The sequence below is a fragment of the Ranitomeya imitator genome, chromosome 2 (genome assembly GCF_032444005.1).
Source record: "Ranitomeya imitator isolate aRanImi1 chromosome 2, aRanImi1.pri, whole genome shotgun sequence".
NCBI classification, from domain to species: domain Eukaryota; kingdom Metazoa; phylum Chordata; class Amphibia; order Anura; family Dendrobatidae; genus Ranitomeya; species Ranitomeya imitator.
In genome coordinates this window covers 216891882-216916171 of record NC_091283.1, presented here as the reverse complement: position 1 = coordinate 216916171, position 24290 = coordinate 216891882, and the positions used below count along the sequence as shown (strand labels likewise).

Genomic DNA, 24290 nt, shown 5'->3' with positions numbered 1-24290 from the left:
ACTAGTGAATTGATAAAATTTGGACATGTCTAGTTGGAATGTAGCTGGTTCGTTTGCAGATTGCATGCTTTTGGTCACATATCCTCCTGCTCCCAATGCCGGAGAATGATGACAGTGTGCACAGTCAGGATTCTCGGGCACCGGGAGCAGGCAGACATACATGCAGTCATGTTCCGAATAGATGTGCACAGCCTCTTTCAGTACTAGTGAATTGATAAAATTTGGACACGTCTAGTTGGAATGTGGCTGGACGTATGCAGATTGGTCACATGTCCTCCTGCTCCCAATGCCGGAGAATGATGACAGTGTGCACAGTCAGGATTCTCGGGCACCAGGAGCAGCAGACATACATGCACTCATGTTCCGAATAGACTTGCCAGCCTCTTTCAGTACTAGTGAATTGATAAAATTCGGACATGTCTAGTTGGAATGTAGCTGGTCGTATGTAGATTGCATGCTTGCAGTCACATATCCTCCTGCTCCTATTGACGGAGAATGATGACAGTGTGCACTGTCAGGATTCTCGGGCACCAGGAGCAGGCAGGCATACATGCAGTCATGTGCCGACTAGACGTTCACGGACTCACTCAGTACAAGTGAAATGAGTGAGGCCGGACACGTCTAGTTGGAATGTGGCCAGAACTATGCAAATCGCATACATGTGGTCACAGGACTGTCTGCTCCCGATGCTGGGGAATCCTGACGGTGTGTACTGAGCGCGCTGTGGGCATTCATGAGTCTGCAGTCCCATAGAATAACTGCAGACTTGAGCTCCAACCCTGCAAAAAACCCTTTAATAGAAGTGTTTAAAGGGAGTCTTTAGTACATTAAACTAAGCACATAGCATTGATCTGTGCCTCTTGATGAATTAGTAGCATCTTACTCCACTCCACCCATAGACGACCTTTCACCAAATTTTTGTCAATTTGAGCTGATAGACTCCCGATAAAACCCGACTATTGCCAGCGTTGTGTCACTTTCCTATTATAGATTTATCAGACCTAAATGGCGTTGTTGAATTAAGAGAATCCAATTTTTAAAAGTCGCCAACTTTTGTGACCACCGGTGGCCATCTGTAATGCCAGGGGCAGACACTTTTGGCAAGAAATGCAGCATGGACGGCTGACCCCAGTCTTAGTATAGCAGGGGGCAGGGATGAGGATTGTCAGAAGGGTCATTGCTTCTTGTCCTGTTTGGAGAACAATTAGACATTAGTATGTTGTCTGCTGTTATCCAATTACTTAATGTGTTAATTACTGAGCCAGTTGATTAATATTGGTGCATTGATGATATTGTTAGACTATCTCAGGAACATTTCACGTTTTTATATCTTTTTTTAGGTGCATAGTTCATGTAAAGAGCAGCTAGGCAAAGTATGCCCACTCGGAGCCTGCAGAGTCTCAATAATCCCTCCTACTGCGCTAAATAGCATTGACTCAGACGGTGAGTAGCCCCCCGTAGTGACTAGTGGGGGACCACGAGATCAGTATTGTGTACCCTTCATGATCTTACTGGTAGTGAAATGCTCAGATATGCATGTACTCTCATTTCCTCCATCTTTATTTCGGATGTTTACCGTAAGCCTGACCTGTTGTGGCCAGCGGCCGCTCGCTGCACATGTGACTCGGATGTGACTCCGCTGCCCACACTCACTCGTCGTGGGCTAACAATGCGCTCAGCACACGTTGGCGCCAGTCCCCTCATCCGCAGCACTCTTCTTGTTGCCACCACTCGCCCTTTTGTTAGGCCAGCGAGACTCTTACGCTGGATGACACTCGTTCACACACACACTGCTTTTTATCACCAAACAGGTACACGGTTTTCCTTCATGGCATACACAGGGTAACACACAACCAGGCAATAATTGTACTTTCCCTCTTCTTGGTTGTGGGTACGTTTGGAGCAGCAAGGAACACATTTATTAATTTTTTTTATTTCATATACAAAGTTTTCAATGCTTACAATGATGATTAGACAAGAGAAAAGACTTACATAACAACATACAAAATGCACATAAAAGCAGAAAATAACAAAAAGACATTCATAAAAGGAAAAAAAACAGCAATAAATAAAGCTCTTACTGATTAGATTAGCGAGCAATTCTTTGGGGCGGAAACATGGCAGAATTTTGGAGACTCATTGTTTCTCCTGGGTCTTACACATCTGTGGATGAGATATTTTAAAGGCCTCTGTGGTCTCCCAAAGCCAAAAATCCTGGCTCTTAAAACATGTACATCACCAAACAGGCACATTGTTGGCACTCTGGCACACACAGTGTAACACAACCTGGTGATACTTTCCCTCTTCGAAGTTGTGGGTACGTTTGGAGCAGCAATGAACAAACATACCCCCAAATTTTTTTGTATACTAAGGTAAAAAGATAACATAACAAATACAAATACATACTAAACACATACAACAGCAGTTAGGTTCCCGATCACAGATACAGTATATTAATGGATTGTTTTGCTGTCGGATTATTGGGTAGGAGACCATCAGTCTACGTTAGGGCCAATTATCTTCATTCGCTCGTTAGCAACTCCTTGGTAATGAAGAAATATAGGTGTGTAGTGATAGCAGATTATAATCCAGCTAATCCGTAACCTGGCCTGTTGCCAGCGGACCCTTGTTGCTGTTGTGCAGCATCTATCAGGAGGTGATTTGCTTTAATTAGAGTGTGAGTAATTTAAGAGCTTTCCTCTTCTGTTTCAGGTTTTTGGAAAGCTACGTCTCCCGTTTCCTGTGCTAGCCCGCTTCTCGTGTTTGTAAATTCTAAAAGTGGAGATAACCAAGGTGTAAAGTTTCTGCGCAAATTTAAGCAATTCTTGAATCCAGCACAGGTTTTCGACCTCATGAATGGTGGTCCACAACTAGGGTGGGTGTAAAATGATTGCCGTTTGTTGATATTTTCTGATCAAAGCATTATTTGACATGTTCATTCAAAGTATATCAACCACAATGGTAGGAAACACGTGATCTTGTGACAGTATTCACTGCCGAGCACTGGTAAACTGGACTTCGCTGAAGAAGATGCGTGGCGGGAAGAGTTTTCTTGCCCGGTCAAAAAAATGAATGCAAATCTTATTTTTTTTATGAGTCAATGCCAACAAGACACAGTGTAGGCACGAAGAACAGGACGATGTATGCTCGAATGTAAGTGTAGACACTTTGGGAATAACACCTATTTACTTAGATATTTTAGATGACATCCAGAGTTCTAGCCTTCTTTAATTTCCCATACGTTGCATATAAGTCTCCTCACTGAGTCATGCCAGGCCTGGCTTGTCTCTCTGCACAAGGAGAAGTGTTACCCCTTAGATCTCAGTGTTTCTCTTACACACCGGAAAAGGGAATTGCATGTACCAATGTTTGACATTTTTGAGCCTAGAACTTGATGTTTTACTATAGTTGGAGAGTAAATTCGCTAAATCATTTACTCATTTTGCCTAGGCTTCGTCTGTTCCAGAAGTTCTCAACATTTCGTATCCTTGTTTGCGGTGGAGACGGCAGTGTGGGGTGGGTACTCTCGGAAATTGACAAACTTGGGCTTCATAAACAGGTACAAAAATGACATCATTGTGTGGACGCCATTATGTGTGATTGTCCCAGTTACGTGCTTGTTTGAACTCTTTACTGTTTATACATGTATAGTGCCAACTTGGTGTGCTGCCACTTGGCACCGGGAATGACTTGGCCCGAGTCCTGGGTTGGGGAAGTCTCTGTGATGATGACGCCCAGCTGCTCCAAATACTTGAAAAGCTTGAACGAGCCACTACAAAAATGCTTGACAGGTAATTAGTAGCATCTCCGCAATGACTGTAGACTAGGCAAGTGCCACGCAGCCAAGAACACCGACATGCCGATCGGCACAAGCTTTCACATCGATTGCAACCGTAAAGGGTTATTCCCACCAGTAACCTTCAGATGGGTGAACTCCCCACTGATCCGGAGAATTGATTTTTCTGAGCGGTAGCAAACATCCATTCACTCTCTATGGGACTCCAGTGATTGCTGATCACTGGACACGGTAAATCCATGAATCCCATAGAGAATAAATAGGCCGGTGTGGTTGGAAAGAACGCTTCAATGGTTAAAAGCCGCCTGGTTTTGCGACTATACGGTAATTATCACGCTGCAGTTAACCAGAACAATGCATTTAGGTGCAATGAGCTTATAAATCGCATCGATTAGCATGTTATCACCCCAACTGATGAACTTGGCTTAAGGTTATATTTGACGTATCACATTAGGCCTGGGTTACATTGTGGCATGTGTCACATGACATGCTTTGTCCCATTGTTACATCCAGTGGGGTAGCTAGAGTCTGATGGGCCCTGGGGCAGAATTTGGACCTAAACCACACCTGCATGTTGGGCAGATGTATGGGCCATTCATAATGCATATTCACCCCCCATAAAAAAATGTCCCTCATCCTTTCTCTTTCCTGTAATAATGTCCCCCCCCCCCCCGTTCTGGCCCTTTCCTGTAAAAAATGACCCCCATCCTGGCCCCTACCTGTAATAATGTCCCCTGTCCTGCCCCCTTCCTGTAATAATGTCTCCATCCTGGCCCCTTACTGTAATAATGTCCCCCATCCTGGCCCCTTCCTGTAATAACGTGACCCTTCCTGTAATAATGTCCCCATCCTGGCTCCTTCCTGTAATAATGTCTCTCCCTTCCTGTAATGTCCCCATCCTGGCCCCTTCCTGTAATAATGTCCCCTGTCCTGTCCCCTTCCTGTAACAGTGTCCTCCATCCTGGCCCCTTACTGTAATAATGTCCCCATCCTGGCCCCTTCCTGTAATAATGTCCCCTGTCCTGGCCCCTTCCTGTAATAATGTCCCCTGGCCTGGCCCCTTCCTGTAATAATATCCACTGTTCTGGCTCCTTCCTGTAATAATTTCCCCATCCTGGTCCCTTTCCTGTAATAATGTCCCCTGCCCTGGCCCCTTCCTGTAATTATATCCACTGTCCTGGCTCCTTCCTGTAATAATGTCACCCATCCTGGTCTCTTCCTGTAATAATGTCCCCATCTTGGCACTTTGCTGTAATAATGTCCCCTGTCCTGACCCCTTCCTGTAATAATTTCCCCATCCTGGTCTCTTCCTGTAATAATGTCCCCATTCTGGCCCCTTCCTGTATTAATGTCCCCTGCCCTGGCCCCTTCCTGTAATAATATCCACTGTCTTGGCTCCTTCCTGTAATAACGTCACCCATCCTGGTCTCTGCCTGTAATAATGTCCCCATCTTGGCACATTCCTGTAATAATGTCCCCTGTCCTGGCCTCTTCCAGTAATAACATCACTCTCCTGGCCCATTCTGTCTCCTTCCTGTTATTATGTCTCCTTTCCTAGTATAATGTCCTCCATCCTGGGCCTCTTCCTGGTATAATGTCCCCTGGCCTGGCCCCTTCCTGTAATAATATCCACTGTCCTGGCTCCTTCCTGTAATAATGTCCCCATCCTGGCCCCTTCCTGTAATAATGTCCCCTGCCCTGGCCCCTTCCTGTAATTATATCCACTGTCCTGGCTCCTTCCTGTAATAATGTCACCCATCCTGGCTCCTTCCTGTAATAATGTCACCCATCCTGGTCTCTTCCTGTAATAATGTCCCCATCTTGGCCCATTCCTGTAATAATGTCCCCTTTCCTGGCCTCTTCCAGTAATAACGTCACCCTCCTGGCCCATCCTGTCTCCTTCCTGGTATTATGTCTCCTAGTATAAAGTCCTCCATCCTGGGCCTCTTCCTGGTATAATGTCCCCTGGCCTGGCCCCTTCCTGTAATAATGTCCACTGTCCTGGCTCCTTCCTGTAATAATGTCCCCATCCTGGCCCCTTCCTGTAATAATGTCCCCTGCCCTGGCCCCTTCCTGTAATTATATCCACTGTCCTGGCTCCTTCCTGTAATAATGTCACCCATCCTGGCTCCTTCCTGTAATAATGTCACCCATCCTGGTCTCTTCCTGTAATAATGTCCCCATCTTGGCCCATTCCTGTAATAATATCCCCTCTCCTGGCCTCTTCCAGTAATAACGTCACCCTCCTGGCCCATCCTGTCTCCTTCCTGGTATTATGTCTCCTAGTATAAAGTCCTCCATCCTGGGCCTCTTCCTGGTATAATGTCCCCTGGCCTGGCCCCTTCCTGTAATAATGTCCACTGTCCTGGCTCCTTCCTGTAATAATGTCCCCATCCTGGCCCCTTCATGTAATAATGTCCCCTGCCCTAGCCCCTTCCTGTAATTGTATCCACTGTCCTGGCTCCTTCCTGTAATAATGTCCCCATCCTGGCCCCTTCCTGTAATAATGTCACCCATCCTGGTCTCTTCCTGTAATAATTTCCCCATCTTGGCCCATTCCTGTAATAATGTTCCCTTTCCTGGCCTCTTCCAGTAATAACGTCACCCTCCTGGCCCATCCTGTCTCCTTCCTGGTATTATGTCTCACAGTATAAAGTCCTCCATCCTGGACCTCTTCCTGCTATAATGTCCTCCATTCTTCCAGTATCTTCATCTCCTGTTCCCTTGCTGTAATAATACCTCCACCATCCTGGGCCCCATTCTATAACAATGTCCCCTATCCTGGGCCCCTTCCAGTAATAATGGCCTTAGATCTTCTCCAGCAGAAGATAAACAAAGGCTTCTTATTACCTTCCCCCTCCCACGATGTGCGGCAGAACCTGGGAGCTGAGGTTGGTGTGCCAGCACGTGGTAATACATGATGTCACTGCCGGCCTGTCATTGTCTGCGAATTCTGCACCATAGTACATTTCAGCTGAATGTGCGTCCGAAGATGCACATCCAGGTGAAATAGGATCTTCTGTCGGTGGGCTCCTTCTTCGTTGTCACACACCCCCCCCCCCCCCCCCCGTTATGCCCCTGGTATCATCTCATTTTATGATTTCCTATAGTGTTGCATTGAGAATTTGCGACCTTGTCTGTAATATGGCGGCTCTAAAAAAGTCACAGGAGAGTAAGTTGTGGACAAGTTGTATGAAGGTTTTCAAATATTTGAACATGGAATTTTCTCTTTTACCTTCATTTTTTTTGTACAGATGGAGTATATTAACTTATGAATCCCCTAAACACTCACCTCCACCAACCAGAGAGGATGAAAATGGAGAAGCGAGGACTCAGGTGACCACTGCTAGACACTGCTGGACTAATAGACACGTTGGAGCTTCTCCCAACATCCTTAATAGCTGAAACGTCAAAATGTCTGTCTATACCAGGGGTGTCAAACTGCATTCCTCGAGGGCTGCAAACAGGTCATGTTTTCAGGATTTCCTTGTACTGCACAGGTGATAATTTAATCACCAACTCATTATTTGTGTAGGTGATTAAATTATCACCTGTGCAGAACAAGGAAATCCTGAAAACATGACCTGTTTGCAGCCCTTGAGGAATGCAGTTTGACACCCCTGGTCTATACTGTGTGTGTAACTCTGACCTCTTACAACTGTTAAAACCTGGCTTCCATAAGATGTCTCCTTTTTCCCCAAAACAACTCCTTCCTTAACTCCTTCCTGTCAAGGCCAATTTTCATCTTTGCTCTTTTATTTTTTCCTCCCCTTTATCCAAGTGCCACAACTTTTTTTTTTTATTTCTCTAGACAAGTTTTTTGATGGACAAGTTTCATTTTTGAACGACACGTAACTGTTCACATTACCATATAACACACTAGGCAGTAATTGAATTAAATTTGCGTTTTGCAGCAAAAATTAAGAGACCACTGCAAAATGTTCAGTTTGTCTGATTTTTCTCTTTATAGGTAAATGGTTCTTTTATTGTATAAACTACTGACAACATGTCTCCGAAGTTCCAAGCAAAAAAATTTGTATTTATTTTCTGAAAATGAGAAATGGTCAAAATATCCAAAAAAAAAGCCCCAGTGCTTGCAGACCTCAAATAATGCAAAGAAAACAAGTTCATAATCATTTAGAAACAACAATACAAATGTTTTAACTCAGGAAGAGGTCAGAAATCAATATATTGTGGAATAACCATGATTTTTTATCACAGCTTTCATGCGTCTTGGCATGCTTTCCACCAGTCTTTCCCACTGCTCCTGGCGCAAAAATGTAAGCAGTTCTTCTTTGTTTGACGGCTTGTGACTATCCATCATCCTCTTGATTACATTCCAGAGGTTTTCAATGGGGTTCAGGTCTGAAGATTGGGCTGGCCATGACAGGGTCTTGAGGTGGTGGTCCTTCATCCACACCTTGATTGACCTAGCTGTGTGGCATGGCGCATTGTCCTGCTGGAAAATCCAGTCCTCAGAGTTAGGGAACATTGCCTGAGCAGACGGAATCAACTCTTTTTCCAGGATAACCTTGTATGCGGCTTGATTCATAGGTTCTTCGCAAAGAACAACCCGCCCAATTCCAGCCTTGTTGAAGCATCCCCAGATCAACACCTGGTCTTCTAATGGTTTGACCTGGAGAGACGTACAAGCCACAGTGTCTTGTACCCACTGTGACATTTGTGCTTTGTTCCTCACACTAAGGCCATGTTCACACAGTGCGTTTTTTTCTGCGGAACCGCAGCGTTTTTGCCGCTGCGGTTCCGCAGCTGTTTTCCATGCAGGGTACAGTGTACTGTACCCTATGGAAAACAGGAACCACTGTGCACATGATGCGGGAATCGGGAAAAAAAGCCGCGCTGAATAGCCGCGGTAAAAAAGAAGTACCATGTCACTTCTTTTTTCGGAGCCGCAGCGGTTCTGCACCCATTGACCTCCATTGTGAGGTCAAACCCGCAGTGAAACCCGCAGATGAAAAAAATATCTGCGGGTTTTACTGTGGTTTGTGGTGCCGAACCGCTGCAGCAGGAAGTGCGGGGAAGCGGGCGGAAGTGCGTGGGCGGAGTGTGGCTGCCCCCCCGTGCTCCGATCCCGCCCCCCCGTGCTCCAATCCCACCGCCCCGTGCTCCGATGCCCACCCCCAGTGCTCCGATGCCCCCCCGTGCCTTAATCTCCCCCCCTTATACTTACCCGGCGTCCCGGTGTCCGTCCGGCCGTCTTCTCCCTGGGCGCCGCCATCTTGCAAAATGGCGGGCGCATGCGCAGTGCGCCCGCCGAATCTGCCGGCCGGCAGATTCGTTCCAAAGTACATTTTGATCACTGAGATATATATCTCAGTGATCAAAATAAAAAAAAAATAATAAATGAGACCCCCCCCTTTGTCACCCCCATAGGTAGGGACAATAAAAAAAAATTAAGAATTTTTTTTTTTCCCACTAAGGTTAGAATAGGGTTAGGGGTAGGGTTAGGGTTAGGGGTAGGGTTAGGGTTAGGGTTAGGGGTAGGGTTAGGGGTAGGGTTAGGGGTAGGGGTAGTGGTAGGGTTAGGGGTAGGGTTAGGGGTAGGGTTAGGGTTAGGGGTAGGGTTAGGGTATTTTCAGCCATTTTAATTGCATAGAAAACTGCATAAAAAAAGGATCAAAAAAAGGATCAAAAAACGCATCAAAAAAGGACCAAAAAAAGGACCTGCGTTTTCTGCCAAGAGCTGCAGTTTTTTAAAAAACAGTCCTGAAAAAAAAAGGATGGAAATCAGGAACGTGTGAACATACCCTAAATGGATTTTGTTTCCTTTGGCTCTTCTTTTCCTTTGTATGATGGTTGGAGATATGCAGCTCTATCTCATAGCTGCTCTTGACCTGCTCATTTCCTCTCTATAAATCCTGGCCAGACCTTCTCATCTCCACCTGTGAAATTTTTGCTTCCGGGCTTGCTAGAGTTGTTGTGCTGAGGTTGGAGTTTGTAGTTGCTGCTGGAGATTGTCATCTGCTGTTTTTGGGTGTATGCTTTCTAAATGATCATATTACTTGTGGTTTGGACCTTCGTATCCTTCCCTTGATTCCTCTCTACCTTTGGTGAGAGTTTTTGTATTTAAGTTGCTTTTTCTGATGTCTGTTTGTCTTACGTGTCTATTCACTAACATTTCTGCCCCATGCCTCCTGGGGGTGGGGAAGGGGACAGCTTAGGGCATATCAGGAGCATAGTAAGGTCAGAGACTTGGGCGTCTCCACCATCAGGAGTACCCCTGGATCAGGGCTAGTTAGGGTTCCAGGGACAGTTTGAGGCCCCCTTCTTTTCGGAAGACGGTCATAGTGTGACAGGCTGAGTAGTGGACAACCCCTTTCATTACATTGGCTGTATGTTTGGGCTCGTTGTCCTGCAGCAGAATAAATTTGTGGCCAATCATACACTTCCCTCGATGTATATCTAGAAGATTTAATGCTGTTTTTCAGCTCATATTGATGTGATTTAGATTTCTCTTTTGTTCATTCACTTTGCATTTTGTTATTATTAGCTTTTGTTTTTTAAAGCATTTTTACTCATTGTCACATTGCATCACTTTACACATACAGACATTTTGCTAAACTGTCCCGTTTTATTTTGTCAGATGCAGATTTCTCAACATGCCGATTCTGTTGCCTTCCATCTGGCGAAGATCCTAGAATCAGACAAGCACTGTGATGTCATTTCTTCTGCCAAGTAAGTGAATGATACAGTTTTACCAACATAGGCTCTGTTCACACTAACATTTGTACTATTATCAGACAATAATGTTACAAAGAACCGTTTCTGGTAATGTCGCCACTTGTTTCATCGGGCCTCTTTTGTAGGTCTAGTTAGCTCACATTCTACCAGTTATGCTGTTTTTCCTGCCTAGTACTTTTGTTCGGGTCATTCTTCTGAACAGAACATACTGCAAATTACATCTAATTTTTTTTTTTTTAAATTTGGAAATGATCCTCTATCCATATGACAAGGGACAACTTTCCACTTCCTGGGCATGCAACTGCTGTGACCTGCACCAATCTCGAGATCCCGAGGTCGATCATGTTCATTACTGCTCCACTTCTTAATGGATACATCGGAGATTGACAAGAGCAGCGCTCGACTGATCTTCGATCCTCCAATTACTATGATTGGAAAGGCAGTGGGCATGATCGACTTCCGCTCTATTCAGCCCCCGAGTTCTCGAGATCGGTGGTGGCCACGGCGGACAATCCACCAGTAATCGGAAAGTTATCACCAGTAACTTCCAAACTTGAGAACAGCCCCATTAAAGAATTTTGTCCAAATTGTTCATTTCCGCCACAATTGAAGATTTGTTTTCTGTCTGGACAGATCATTCTCCTGTCGATGATTTACTTCGAAATTTGCGTTATAATATTAATATTAAAGGAAAAACTTTCTTTACTGAAACTTTTTAATTATCTAAGCCAAACTTTCAGATTAAATGCCAAGAAAAATCCGTATTCTTATGCCCAAATTTGTGCCATCAAACCCATTCTTTATTGATTAATTAACTTTTAGTAATGAGAGTAATGTTGCTTTTTTAAAGACATTTTAAACAATACAATAAGCAATTATCTTGTGTTTTTATTCTAACTGTGCTGTGTTTGTTGCCCGCCTGCAGGTTTTTGTGCATTTCTGTGAATGATTTTATAACAGAAGTAGGAAAGGCTTATGAGCAAGCCGCCGAAAACCGCGAAGAAGCCGATAACATGTCTAGAAAGGTAACATTTCACTTGGCTGCATTAGGACACTTGCGCTTTAAATTTTCACGACAACAAAAGACAGAAATACAGAGACATTTAACGCTCCGTTATTGTTGCAGTTTTGAATAGAAAGCATTCTAAAGGTTTATTGAGAGATGTGTCATAATGGAGAGAGTTGGATAATGCTTCATCGGTAACACCCACTCAACTCAGAGCTTGCAGCTCGAAACGCATTCATGTTAGAGAAAGCAAGTATTCAAAATAAAAGAAAAAATGAGAAATGATCCAACCAATTCCATATTTTTATTAGTATGGTTTTAGAGGGTGGAATAGAAACCTTTCTTAGGGTGTGGGCACAGGGCGTCCTTTAGTCTCATAGTTTTTGCTGTTGGAAGACACTTCAGGAAAACACCCGCAGTCCATTCCCTGAAGCAGTGACCTTTTGTATTGATCCTTTTGCAGTGGCTTTGATGCCGGCATCTTTTTTCTACTTTCTATATATAAAATAGTGGCTGGTTTCAAGCCAAACGCCCCAGAAGGATGGACCAGTTACTACTTTTAGTGGCTTCATGGCTTTCGAAGCCTGAAGCGGTTAAAAGAAGTTCCAAAAGACTGAACGTGATAACAGGAATTGATTTTTAAGTTCTTTTGAACACTTTTTAGTTCTTTTTTTCAGGCGGAATCCACCAAAAAAAAGTGTGCACATACTGTAATACAGGTTCATTGAGAGATGTGCAATGGTGGAGAATCGGGCAATTCTTTATAGGTAACACTCACTCAGCTCAGAGCCTGCAGCATGCATGCTAAATAAAGCAAGTGTAATTCCTGCTGCAGCGCAGTAGCACACAACCTCCACCAGGGGGCATGGGTGAAGGAAAACAGGTACACACAGTGAAAACACAGAGCAGCAGGCAGAAGCCACTAGGTGGCGAAAGAGTAGCAGAAAAAGCCGGGTCAGCAACAGAGAGGGAATGAAGTACCAGAGATAACAGCAATACACGTGTCTGAAACAAGCCAAAGAAGTCAGAGCCGATCGGGAGCAGGAAAGCCAGAAACGCAAGACAGTCAAACAGGGCAGAGGACAAGCCGAGTCAAATACCAAGGGTTCACAATACAGAGAGCGAGTACTACAATGAGCGAAGTGACAGGGGAAAACAGGAACGGGACCTAGGTAAACGGGCAGAGGATAAATCAGGGTAGAACGGGGTCAGCTGCTCAAGCCAGAGACAGGAGTTATAACTGACACTGCTTGCAGGTAACAGCGAACTGAAATAGCCAGACAGATCCCAAAACGAGGCAAGGAAGATTAAGGATAACCATCCCAGGGAGAGAATAATCAGAAACAAACCCCGGACTGGATCATGACAGCAAGTCTGGAAAATAAAATACCAAATATGCAAAATATTGAAAGTAACCAGCCAAGTACATAGATAAATCTAAAGTTTTTCATGGCAATAGTGCTAATAGTGTACTTTTGGAATGCAGAGAAATTGGAATATCTGGGTTACGTCCAAGCTGATCAAGAGGAACATGCAAAATGCAGATTTCACCATACAGCCATAAAAATAGTCACGTTTCCAATCTTTTACAGTGTTCAATGCTTAACGAAAAGCTAGATTCGCTGGTACGAGCTCTTAATGAAGAGTCGTTGGCATTATTGTCTCCCTCACCCCAAACCCTTCACCCAGACTCTGCCCTGAAGGAAAATGGCAAAGAGCTGAATGAAAAGGACGATGTAGCAAAAATGTTCCAATCTAAAGAGCAGCTAATCTTGAGGGCCAACAGCCTGAAGAAGGCTCTGAAGCACATCATCGAGCAGGCGGAAAAGGGTAAGACATACTCGAATGGTTTACAGTTAGACGTGGCGCACGTAATCTTTACTAATGGCACATAATTACATTTTCCAATTTAGTTGTAGACGAGCAAAACAAACAAACACAAGTGTTCAGCAATTCAGCATCATCACCAAACCTGAAGGAAAGCTCGGAAGACTTCAACAAAGAGCTGGAGCGCATGGGTAACTGGTCACTGTAGAGATTATCCTCTGTGGTTTGAGGACTTTGAACGCATGGTATTTCTTTCTTCTTTTTTTATTGTTTGTTTTCTGTTGTTTTTTTTCTTTTGTATTTTTTCCATGGCATTTCTTGTTGAGTCTAGCCAGACCTTTATATAGGGGAACATTGGATGTCCCATGTAAAGAGTATACACAGCTATGCAACTATTGTTTTATTGATCCAATCAAATATAGCATGAAAAATTATTCTAAAACAAACTTTTAACCAAGTTTCTCTTTTGCCTTTAAGCCATTAGGCTATTTCTCGTATTGCAGCTCATGCAAAGGGATCGGGAATCTTTCTTCAGGTTTTGCCACCTAATCTGAGAGTGGCATAATGTAGTGGTATAATAATGTAGAGCAGAGGTGTCAAACTGCATTCCTCAAGGGCTGCAAACAGGTCATGTTTTCAGGATTTCCTTAGTATTGCACAGGTGATGGAATCATTCTGTGCAGGTGATTAAATTATCACCTGTGCAACACAAGGAAATCCTGAAAACATGACCTGTTTGCAGCCCTCGAGGAATGCAGTTTGACACCTCTGATGTAGAGATCAGCATGACATAGGGACAGATAACCTGATTCCAGTGATGTGTCACTTATTGGGCTGATTGCTGTAGTTTTGATAAGCAGGATATTATCACTAGAAACTTCCAATGTGCGTTTCGCTGAGGCTTCATCTGGGGTTTGTGTAAGTGTACACAGAGGCAGCTAATAAGAGATATGTGCTGGGTTATACAGAGCTCAGCATTCAGAGAACCTGTAGATCTGCAGCAGAGAAAACTGATTTTCTAAAACTGCAGCAAGCAGCCCAGTAAGTGACACATTTCTGGAATCGGAGTCTGTGTCCGTGCGTTATGCTGCTCTCACATGGGGTAGGAAAAACCTGGTGACAAATTCCCATTAAATTGAAGCTGTGATGGATACCTAATAAATGCATATGGCTATAATGGTATCTAGATTTTCATGACATATTTTATAAGCTATAGTCTGTGGGTGACAAATATCAACAGACACTGTCAGACATGTATTTAACCCCTTCACGATCTTGGACGTCATCGGTCATCTCCCTGCATTTGATGTGGACTCCAGCACTGAGCTCTTATCTTTCTCCACACAAGGCAGCTGATCTGATCAGCCATCAAGTGCCTCTAACAGCCACGGATGGATCCGAGATCCACCTGCGGCTGTTAACCAGTTAACTGCTGCTGTCAATCACTGACATTTAACACGCATCGGCTGGAAGCTCGTCACAAGTCCCGCCCTTTAGCGCCCCTGATCGTGGGGCACCAATGGGTTGTCATGACAGCCTGGGGTCTGCAGAAGACCCCGATGCTTGTCATTGTGAATCTCCTATGAACGTCGGCATGTGGATAGGAGATTGTGATTTCTGCTATATGTAGCAGGTGTGAGGCTGTGGCCTCTGATACAGCTAGGGGGCGCTGTTTGTTCTCCCCAGAATGTGCATGCAGACGGATGAAGTCCATAGGTGTGCATGAGAGTCACGGATCTCCGGTCCAGGTGTTCCAGGTGGCTGAAGGCCACAGGTTTGTGTGTGTTTAAAAGTCCTGCAGTAAGGGGTATGGGTGTGTCAGGTGTCTGGCCAGGTCAGGCCAGGTGTGTGAGGTGCACATCAGTGTCAGTCTGGTGTGTGCTGGTCTGCAGAGTGCATGGAGGCCAGCAGAGCCAGCACCCAGGGCAGCTGAATAGCCTGGCACCCGCAGCGTACACAGAGATGCAAGTCGTCCATGGTACTAGTCTCGGATGTGGACAGTCCTGTGCCCGGAGGTGGATGTCCTGTGCCCGTAGGAGTCGGATGTGGACAGTCCTGTGCCCGGAGGTGGATGTCCTGTACCCGAAGAAGCCGGATGTGGACAGTCCTGTGCCCGGAGGTGGATGTCCTGTGCCCGTAGGAGTCGGATGTGGATGTCCTGTACCCAAAAGAGGACTAGCATGTGCAATGATTGCAAACAGGTGGATATGGTGCCCGGCTGCTATCCAGAGGATATCCTGAACTGTGTACGACTGTGTGAGTAAAGAGTCTGTAAAGAGACTGTGATACAGCAATGCTGGACACCCACGAGAACTAGTCAGAGGAGGGCTGGCGTGTGTAGTGTCTGCAACATATGAGGCTGTGTGTATGGAGACGTATAGAAACTGTGATATGGCGTGCAGTCGCCCAGGGAAACTGGACAAGGGAAGTCTGGCCTGTTTAGGGACCGCAAATCTAAAGCCATGTGATATGTATTGCTTTGAACTGGTGTAAACTGGTCACTGATAATATCCACTAAAGTTATATGCATTTATGTGAATTGGACTTTAATGGTGTGAAGAAACAAATTAAAAGAGACTTTTGTGTTTGAATTTGTGGGTCACTGCTTCTTCACTGCGTACAATGCTACTGCAGCTTTACACAGGGCTGAAGCCATGCTATGTATAGCACAGCCGCTCCATTCTCAGTGCTTTGGCTGCATCACTGATGTCAAGTCGACGGCTCACATCACCGCTGCAGCCAATCACTGAGCACAAAGGTGCAGAACAAGCGAGGGATCTGATTTTGTTATGTTACATGACATTTTTTGCTTTTATTTCTTACTTTGATAAAAGTGTCTACGGTAATCATTTCTATGTAATTATTGCTGACCGATCGTGGTATAACATGGCTCATCATAATCTGTTTTATTACATCCAGAATCCAGACGTGGAACAGTATCATCAACCACATCCTCTATTATCCTAGATCGACCCTACTCCTTCAGCCACCTTCACTTTGCTGATGATTCCGTGTAAGTGCATTGTGTTACTTTTATAGAATGTTGTCCTTTATGATCCGGGAAAGGCGTCAGAAAGAGGAAAGTCCTGTAGTGGTCATCATCTCGCTAGTCTCTTCCTGTATTATATGTACTGTACTGGCCCTTTGTTATACTACATGTATTGCACTGGTCTCTTCCTGTATTATATGTACTGTACTGGTCCTTTGTTATACTACATGTATTGCACTAGTCTCTTTCTGTATTTTATGTACTGTACTGGTCTCTTCCTGTATTATATGTACTGTACTGGCCCTTTGTTATACTACATGTATTGCACTAGTCTCTTTCTGTATTTTATGTACTGTACTAGTCTCTTCCTGTATTATATGTACTGTACTGGTCTCTTCCTGTATTGTATGTACTGTACTGGTCTCTTCCTGTATTATATGTACTGTACTAGTCTCTTCCTGTATTATATGTACTGTACTGGTCTCTTCCTGTATTGTATGTACTGTACTGGTCTCTTCCTGTATTATATGTACTGTACTAGTCTCTTCCTGTATTATATGTACTGTACTAGTCTCTTCCTGTATTATATGTACTGTACTGGTCTCTTCCTGTATTATATGTACTGTACTGGTCTCTTCCTGTATTATATGTACTGTACTGGTCTCTTCCTGTATTATATGTACTGTACTGGTCTCTTCCTGTGTTGTATGTACTGTACTGGGCTCTTCCTGTATTATATGTACTGTACTGGTCCTTTGTAATACTATGGCACTGGTCCATACCTGTGCTACATGTGCTGTAGTGCTCTTTACCTTACAATAATGTGTAATTATGAATTCTGAGCTGTCATTGTACTAATATGCACATAAATGTTTTGCATGTTTGATTTTCAGACAATTCTTAGAGAAATGCACAATGAATAATTACTTTGGGATTGGTTTGGATGCCAAAATTTCTCTAGAGTTCAATAACAAGAGAGATGAACATCCCAAAAAATGCAGGTACCAACCATTTCTTTCTTTTCTCATGCTTCTTTTCTAGTGATGCTGAAAGCTGCGGCATTGCTGTGTGCCTGATAATCTGCGGGGTAATGCGTGCTGTTTGGTGACACATTTCGTGCTGTTTGGTAACCAGGACTTGGTTACTGAGGATGGTCGCTCTGTTTAGTTCTCTGTGTCACATCCTATCACAGACATAGATCCATAGTACACAAAAGCTGACGGCGTTATATAACTAAGTACACCTGCAATCATAGTACTATCTATGGGCGGCACACTTGTGAGTCAGATTAAAATTCACTTGCTACCTTCTTGCTATAATCTGATGACCTGTATTGTTAGGGCTTGTTCACACATGGCGTTTTTACAGTGTATTTTACACCGTGTATTTGGTGAGCATACATGCAGTGAGCAGCGTAATCACTGACATTCCTGAAATCTTATTCATGCTTCTTGTTTTTTTCCGCAAGTATTTTTCCTAAGACGCAGCTTGTTACTACTTTCAGCGTCCTTGCAGCGCATTCATTTTAATGGGTGAAATAAAAAAAAAATTATGTGAACATAGCTTTATTATTAGTGTAAAATGTCACAAATACAGACACCTTAGGCCGCTCTCACACATCCGTTTTTTTCCGATAAAGGAGATGTCAGAGTTCGTGTGTGTAATACTTGCGGCACATGTGTGGCATCTGTATACCGTATTATGAGCACACGCACAGGCGCCTTAGAGGCAGCGGTACAGTAAGCGCCGTTTCCTGGCGCTAGGTGCTGAAAACGACTCTCATCATTCTCCCCTGCTCTGCCGGCGATCAGCGCAAGCAGGGGACAATGATGAGAGTTATATTCAACCGATAACAGTGACAGCAGGTGGCGGCTGATTGGACTACTACTCCCATCAGCCTACACCTGCTGCCGCTAACAACAGTGACATCAGGAGCGGCTGATGAGAGTATTCCTCACCCGCCGCCTGCGTTATAAATAAATAAAAAAAATCCATGTATTTTTGATAACCAGCCAGACAAAACTGGGAGCTGCAACCCTCAACTATCAGCATTAGCAAGGCTGGTTATCAAGAATAGAGCGGTCCCCATGCTGTTTTTTTTACATATTTAAATAAATCGTTTTAGAAAACGGTGTGGGGTCTCCCCCATTTTTGACAACCAGCTTTTCTAAAGCAGACAGGTGGGGCTGGTATTCTCAGGCTGCTAAGGGGCCATGGATATTGACCCCCAACCTAAAAATAGCAGCCCGCAGCCGCCGAGAAAGGACACATGTATTAGATGCACCAATTCTGGTGCTTTGCCCGGCCCTTCCCACATGCCCTGTGGCGGTGACAAGTGGGGTAATATTTGTGGGGTTGATTTCACCATTGTATTGTCAGGTGACATTAAGCCCACGGCTTAGTAATGGAGAGGGTCTATAAGACACCTATCTATTACTAATCCTATAGTTTCATGGTAAATAAAGACACAGCCAGAATAAAGTCCTTCATTAGAAATAAGACTAAACAAAGTTTCCATTTTATTTAAAAATAACAAACACCGTTATACTCACCTAATGCCTAATTCCACCGAAGCCCTCGTTCTCCTGTAATAAAACAAAAATAAAAAAACAACAATATCCCTCACCTGTTCGTCATTCTATCCCACGCCGTAATCCATGTCTGGGGGATAAATAGTTTTCAAACTGGACAGTGCCAAGATGCGACCGTCCAGGCTGAGAACCACTGGTGAATGAGATGCTGTGAGTGCAGCATCAGTGACCAGCAGTGACCTCATCAAGGTTACTGCCGGTCACTGATGCTGTGTTCCCAGCTGGGCTGAACTGCGGTGACCTCAGCGACATGGGAAAAAGTCAGTGATGAGGTCACCGCAGTTCAAGCTCAGTGACTTCACCGCAGATCACGGTGAGAAATTCTCACCACACGTACCGGACACACTGACGTCTGAGATGGGCCTTACTCTTGTTGTGATTCAGAAACATGGAAAATGATCAAACTATAAACAACATGTATCTAAGTGTATCCTGGAATTTACCCATAGATTTTATCTTCATGCATCCAATATTTCATCCTAGTTTATTGAGTAGTTGATATACTGTATATACCGTCCCTTCAGTCTATGGAGTCGTGCACTGTAATCAGGACCAGGGTCCGTGGTGCCGTCTGATAATTGCCATAATGTAGTGAGCCCTAGAATTGCTCCCCATCCAGGGATAGTATTGCACTCTTTTCTCTCCCAAGTCCGACACATTGAACTTCTTCAGACTTGGCTGGGACTTCTAGTTTGCATGGTTACACTTTCGATTCTCTAAAGCATTAAGGTACCGCTATGATATAAAAGGGAATGTAACATCTGTTTTTTGTTACGCAATCTGAGAGCATCATGATGTAGATGCAGAGACCCTGATTCCAGCAATGTATCACATACTGTGCTGCTTGCTGCAGCTGTTCTCTAAAGGCTGAGCCCTATATATCCCCGCCCACACCTCTGATTGGCTGCTTTCTGTATACTCTATGCAAAGGCAGACAGCAGCCAATCAGTGGTTGGGGCGGAGTTATGCACAGCTCAGCATTGAGAGAACAGCTAGATCTACAGTAGGGAAAACTGTGATTTTATCAAAACTACAGCAAGCAGCCCAGTAAGTGACACATCGCTGGAATCAGGGTCTCTGCCTCTACATTTATTCTGCTCTCAGACACCTGGTGACTGATTCCCTTCAAGCCAGTGTCTCAATGTTTCACATTTAACAGAGGGATATGCTGATTATGTCCTAATGGTGAGCTGTAATCCACTCGCGTGCAGGAGCCGTACATACAATAAATAGGTTTTTATCAAAAACAATTATATTATATTTACATATTATATTATTACCTTAGTTATAAAAATAAATGCAACAAAAAGGTAGAGAGTTTGAAGTTTAATTGTTCTCTGACTCCTGAAAAATCGAATTTTTGATGACCTTACTGTACATTCACCGCCCCCGAGGAGCGGCGGCCCTTACACTGGGGCAGGAGAGGCGCTGATAGAAGAGTGACCTGTCAATCACTTGTATAACAATTCAATCTAAGAACCTAAAACCCAGATTTGTAAAGTAAAGGGCAGCGCCCTTACAGATAACATTAGTTTGGGGTGTCAGAACTTGATGGCCGCTTCCCTCTGTAGCATACTGGAGTCGGCATGTTTGTAAAGAATATTAATCCTGTGAATGATTGATCTCCCATCTATCTACTGCTTCATTTCTTTCTCCTCTTTGCAGCAGTCGAACACGAAATATGATGTGGTACGGTGTGTTAGGAACCAAGGAACTGCTGCAGAAAACCTACAAAAACCTGGAGCAACGTGTAAAACTCGAGGTGATTATTTCACAGTGAGTCTGTGCCTTGTGGGTGTCGGCTTTTTGCGGGGAATAATGATTGTCAGTGGGTTGTGAAACATGCAGATTGCAACAATTAGGAGGAGAATATTGTGTTTCATATGGATCTGAAGAATTTGGAGGCAGGAACAGATAAGTGGCACGTGAGGATTATTAAAGAACTCTTCATTATTGTCACTAGGGCCTAAGAACTAACAGGCAGGTAGTTTCCCGGTGTCAATCTCTGCCGACACAGAACAGTCACAAACCACCCCTGCCGGTGACGTCACATCAACAGAGCGGCTCTTCTTCTCCCGCACTACTCTGGTGACTGCTGACGTCATGCTGATTGACATTCAGCTCCCTGCTGCCTAACTGCAGGGAGCCAGCTGTCAATCAGTATGACATTGGCAATCATGCCCTGTCGATAGAGCAGCACGGAAAAAGAGTTGTTCTGTTGACAAGGGGCAGCTGAATCGCTGGCAGAAGCAATCAGGTAAAACAGGCAAATAGTTACTTGGTGTCAATCTCTCCCTGCACAAAGTGGCCACATTCCACTCCTGCCAGTGATTCAGCAACGTCCAATGACATCGCTTTGTCAGAGCAGCTCTTCTTCTTCTGCCCTGTTCTGGTGGCTGTTGATGTCATGCTAATTGACATCCAGCTACCCACTGTCTAACTGCAGGGAGCCATCTGTCAATCAGCATGATGTTGGCATTCAGACTCTGGCGATAGAGCAGCCCAGAAGAAGAGCTGTTGTATTGACACAGGGCAGCTGAATTGCTGGCAGGAGCGGTCAGGTTAGCAACTAACTGCCTGTTAGTGTTTAGGTCCACAGTAAAATAAATGGAAAAATGGTCCTGGACAACCTTTTAAATATAAGGTTATTCACTTGGAAAGGGAAAATAAAAACTGACATGACAAAGAACTTAGGATTAGAGAAGGACAGACACCTGGATGTTCAGGTCTGGCAGGTTCGGCGGAACAGTTCCAAAAAGTTCGGGTTTGGGTATCAGAACCCGGACCCCATTGAATGGGGGATCTGAATATCCAGTGTTTGCTGTCATGTGCATCACAGCCCGGCAAACACTGATCGGCGGTGAAATCATCCTTGCTGGTCAGAGAGCTGCTGTTCCCATCCTGTCAAAAGACAGCGTGGGCGTACAGCTGTGATTGCAGGTATAAAGTTCACATCCGGTCACTGGTGTCAGCTGATAGGACTATTTCACCCTTTAGCCGATGCCTGCTGCCGCTAATAACAGTGAGAGCAGAAGTGGCTGATGGGGGTATTCATCAGCCGGCTCCTGTGCTGGGCGGCTGCGCTTCTATTTTTTATTTATCAATAGCCCCTTACCAGCCTGAAAATACCATCCCCCAGCTGTCTGCTTTAGCAAGGCTGGTTGTCAAAAAAGGTGGAAGGCCCTACAACATTTTTTTTAAATTATTTATTTAAATAATTAAAAAAAATACGGTATGTGGACCCCTCTATTCTTGATAACCAGCCTTGCTAAAGCTGACAGCTGAGAGTTGCAGCCCCCGGCTGTGAGGATTGCCTGGCTGGTTATCAAAAATACGGGGTGAACTTTTTACCACCGATCACAGCTGTGCGCTCACGCTTCATTTGACAGCGTGAGAGCTACGGCTCTCTGACCGGCAGAGATGATTTTACCGCACTGCCATGCACATGACAGCACAACAAACACCCGGTGTTCGGGTAGCCGAACCCGCAGAGTAACATGGACTCCCTGGGGAAGTTTGTGTTCAGCGTCCGTGTCCGAACAGTAGGTGTTCGGTACGGACGCCGAACTTTACTGTGTGGGTTCACCCATCTCTACTTAGGATTATTCGTAAACTGAAATCCAGCAACCAGTGTCCAGCAATTTCTGCCACTTTAAGAATCATTCGTCAGACATATGGAAAATTAGAGTTTTGGTGCTCAGGGCTCAGGAAACATATAGGTTGAAAGGTGAACGACCAAAGTAATAAACGGAACCCAGAAAAATTATGAAAAGGGAAGTTCGGTTATAAGACGACTGATGGAGGACTTGAACGATGACATGTAGATATGGAAAAGGTTAATACAGACATTTGTCTAATGGCATATTGCTGTTCAGGCCTGTGACTTTTACACAGGGCTACATTATGGTAAAGAAGGTTTCTTCAATTACATGGTTTTTACTAGGTAAAAACTTTTGGGAACCACATTGCTCCAGACTATAGAGTAATACCTTTATGAAAAAGAGATATTAGGTCCAGGTAATGTTCTCACCTGAGCGAGTCGGGAGAATAATGGCTGCCCCATGGCTAGTGATGAACGCCCCCAGGATGATTGACAAGAAGAGACAATTCACGGTTTTGGGCTGCGCTAACGGAAATGACGATCCTTAGTCCAATATATAAATAAGCAATATTTATTCCACAACGCGTTTCCAGCCCGACTGGTGTCTTTCTCAAGTGTAAAAAAAACTGGACAAAAGACACAGGTGCAAAAGGGACTTAAATAGCCCGGAATGGGCACGAAAAGAACCGAGGAAACACTGAAGAAATATCCACGGAGGATTTGAAAATGTGGGATTGGAAGGGAGGATCTAAAGGAGGGGAAAAGGTCATAAATAATAATAAGGTGCAGTGAGAGACATAGGCAAAAAGTAAAAAAACCAGGATAGAAAAATTCAGTTATGTGAAATATCAAATGAGTGGTGAAATCAGGAAAAAAATTATTGTAAATGTTAAAAACAAGATGGAAGGGGGACTAGAACACCGTTGTAGAATTAAAGGAAAGGGAGAAAAGGAGAATAATCTGGTAGAGCCACAGGGAGAAAAATGAGAAGGCAGAGGAGGAGATGGCGAGGAGGTAAAGGAGAAGCGGTGGAGAATCGTATCCGACGTATAGTGTGGAGGAAGGGACAGGTGCGCGAGCGAGCGCCGCGCTCCACAGGGGATAAAGCGATATACGATAAAAAGTGGGAAAGAGGTGACTACGGTGCTGAACGAATGAAATTGTCTGAAAATAAAGAAGAGGAAGATAGCGAAGGGGGTGGATATTGGGAAAAAAATAAAAAAAGGTTATGGGGAATGTGGGGCGGAAAAAATGAGAAGAATCGAGCGATGCATAATTTTATTAATGAAATGGTGTTTTTAACAGTAGTAAAGAATCAGTAGGTGAAAGTGAAATTCAACTTGTTAGATAGAGGGAAGTCCAAGGAACTAAAGTTTTTCCTTGAGGGGAACAATAAAGAAAAAAAGTTCTGACATGTTGAAGAGGGACAGAAAGAGAAACCGAGATTGTAAGTGAAGAATGAGACGGGGGTTGATGTCGCCTTTCTCAGTCAGAGCTCTCCCCCTGTTTGCTACTTGCTCCCCCTGTGGAGCGCGGAGCTTGCGCACCTCCACACTATACGTCAGATACGATTCTCCACCACTTCTCCTTCACCTCCCCGCCGTCTTCTCTTCCACCTTCTCAGTTTTCTCCCTTATCTAACTGAACATTTCCCAACTATCCTTTGACATTTAACATTTCATTTTGCCCCTTTATGTTTTCTATTTTGTTCCCTGACTTCACCGCTCGTTCAATATTTCACATTATAGAATTTTCTATATTCTCTTTTTAGCTTTTTG

The 24290-nt window shown here is 44.3% G+C and overlaps 1 protein-coding gene across 7 annotated transcripts in view; it reads left to right on the top strand.

The window, feature by feature from the left end:
- LOC138662704 (diacylglycerol kinase eta-like) overlaps positions 1-24290 on the top strand; it is a 255548-nt gene that overhangs the window by 192746 nt on the left and 38512 nt on the right. For 5 of the 7 annotated variants that reach the window (XM_069748579.1, XM_069748585.1, XM_069748581.1 and 2 more), the window contains 12 exons: positions 1341-1443; positions 2713-2875; positions 3451-3559; positions 3652-3791; positions 7051-7132; positions 10401-10492; positions 11424-11523; positions 13097-13334; positions 13418-13522; positions 16251-16344; positions 17214-17321; positions 20577-20673. In XM_069748579.1, coding sequence (XP_069604680.1) covers positions 1341-1443; positions 2713-2875; positions 3451-3559; positions 3652-3791; positions 7051-7132; positions 10401-10492; positions 11424-11523; positions 13097-13334; positions 13418-13522; positions 16251-16344; positions 17214-17321; positions 20577-20673 — 1431 coding nt within the window. The remainder of the gene's footprint in view (positions 1-1340; positions 1444-2712; positions 2876-3450; positions 3560-3651; positions 3792-7050; positions 7133-10400; positions 10493-11423; positions 11524-13096; positions 13335-13417; positions 13523-16250; positions 16345-17213; positions 17322-20576; positions 20674-24290) is intronic. The other 2 variants (XM_069748582.1, XM_069748580.1) reach the window with 1 other exon arrangement.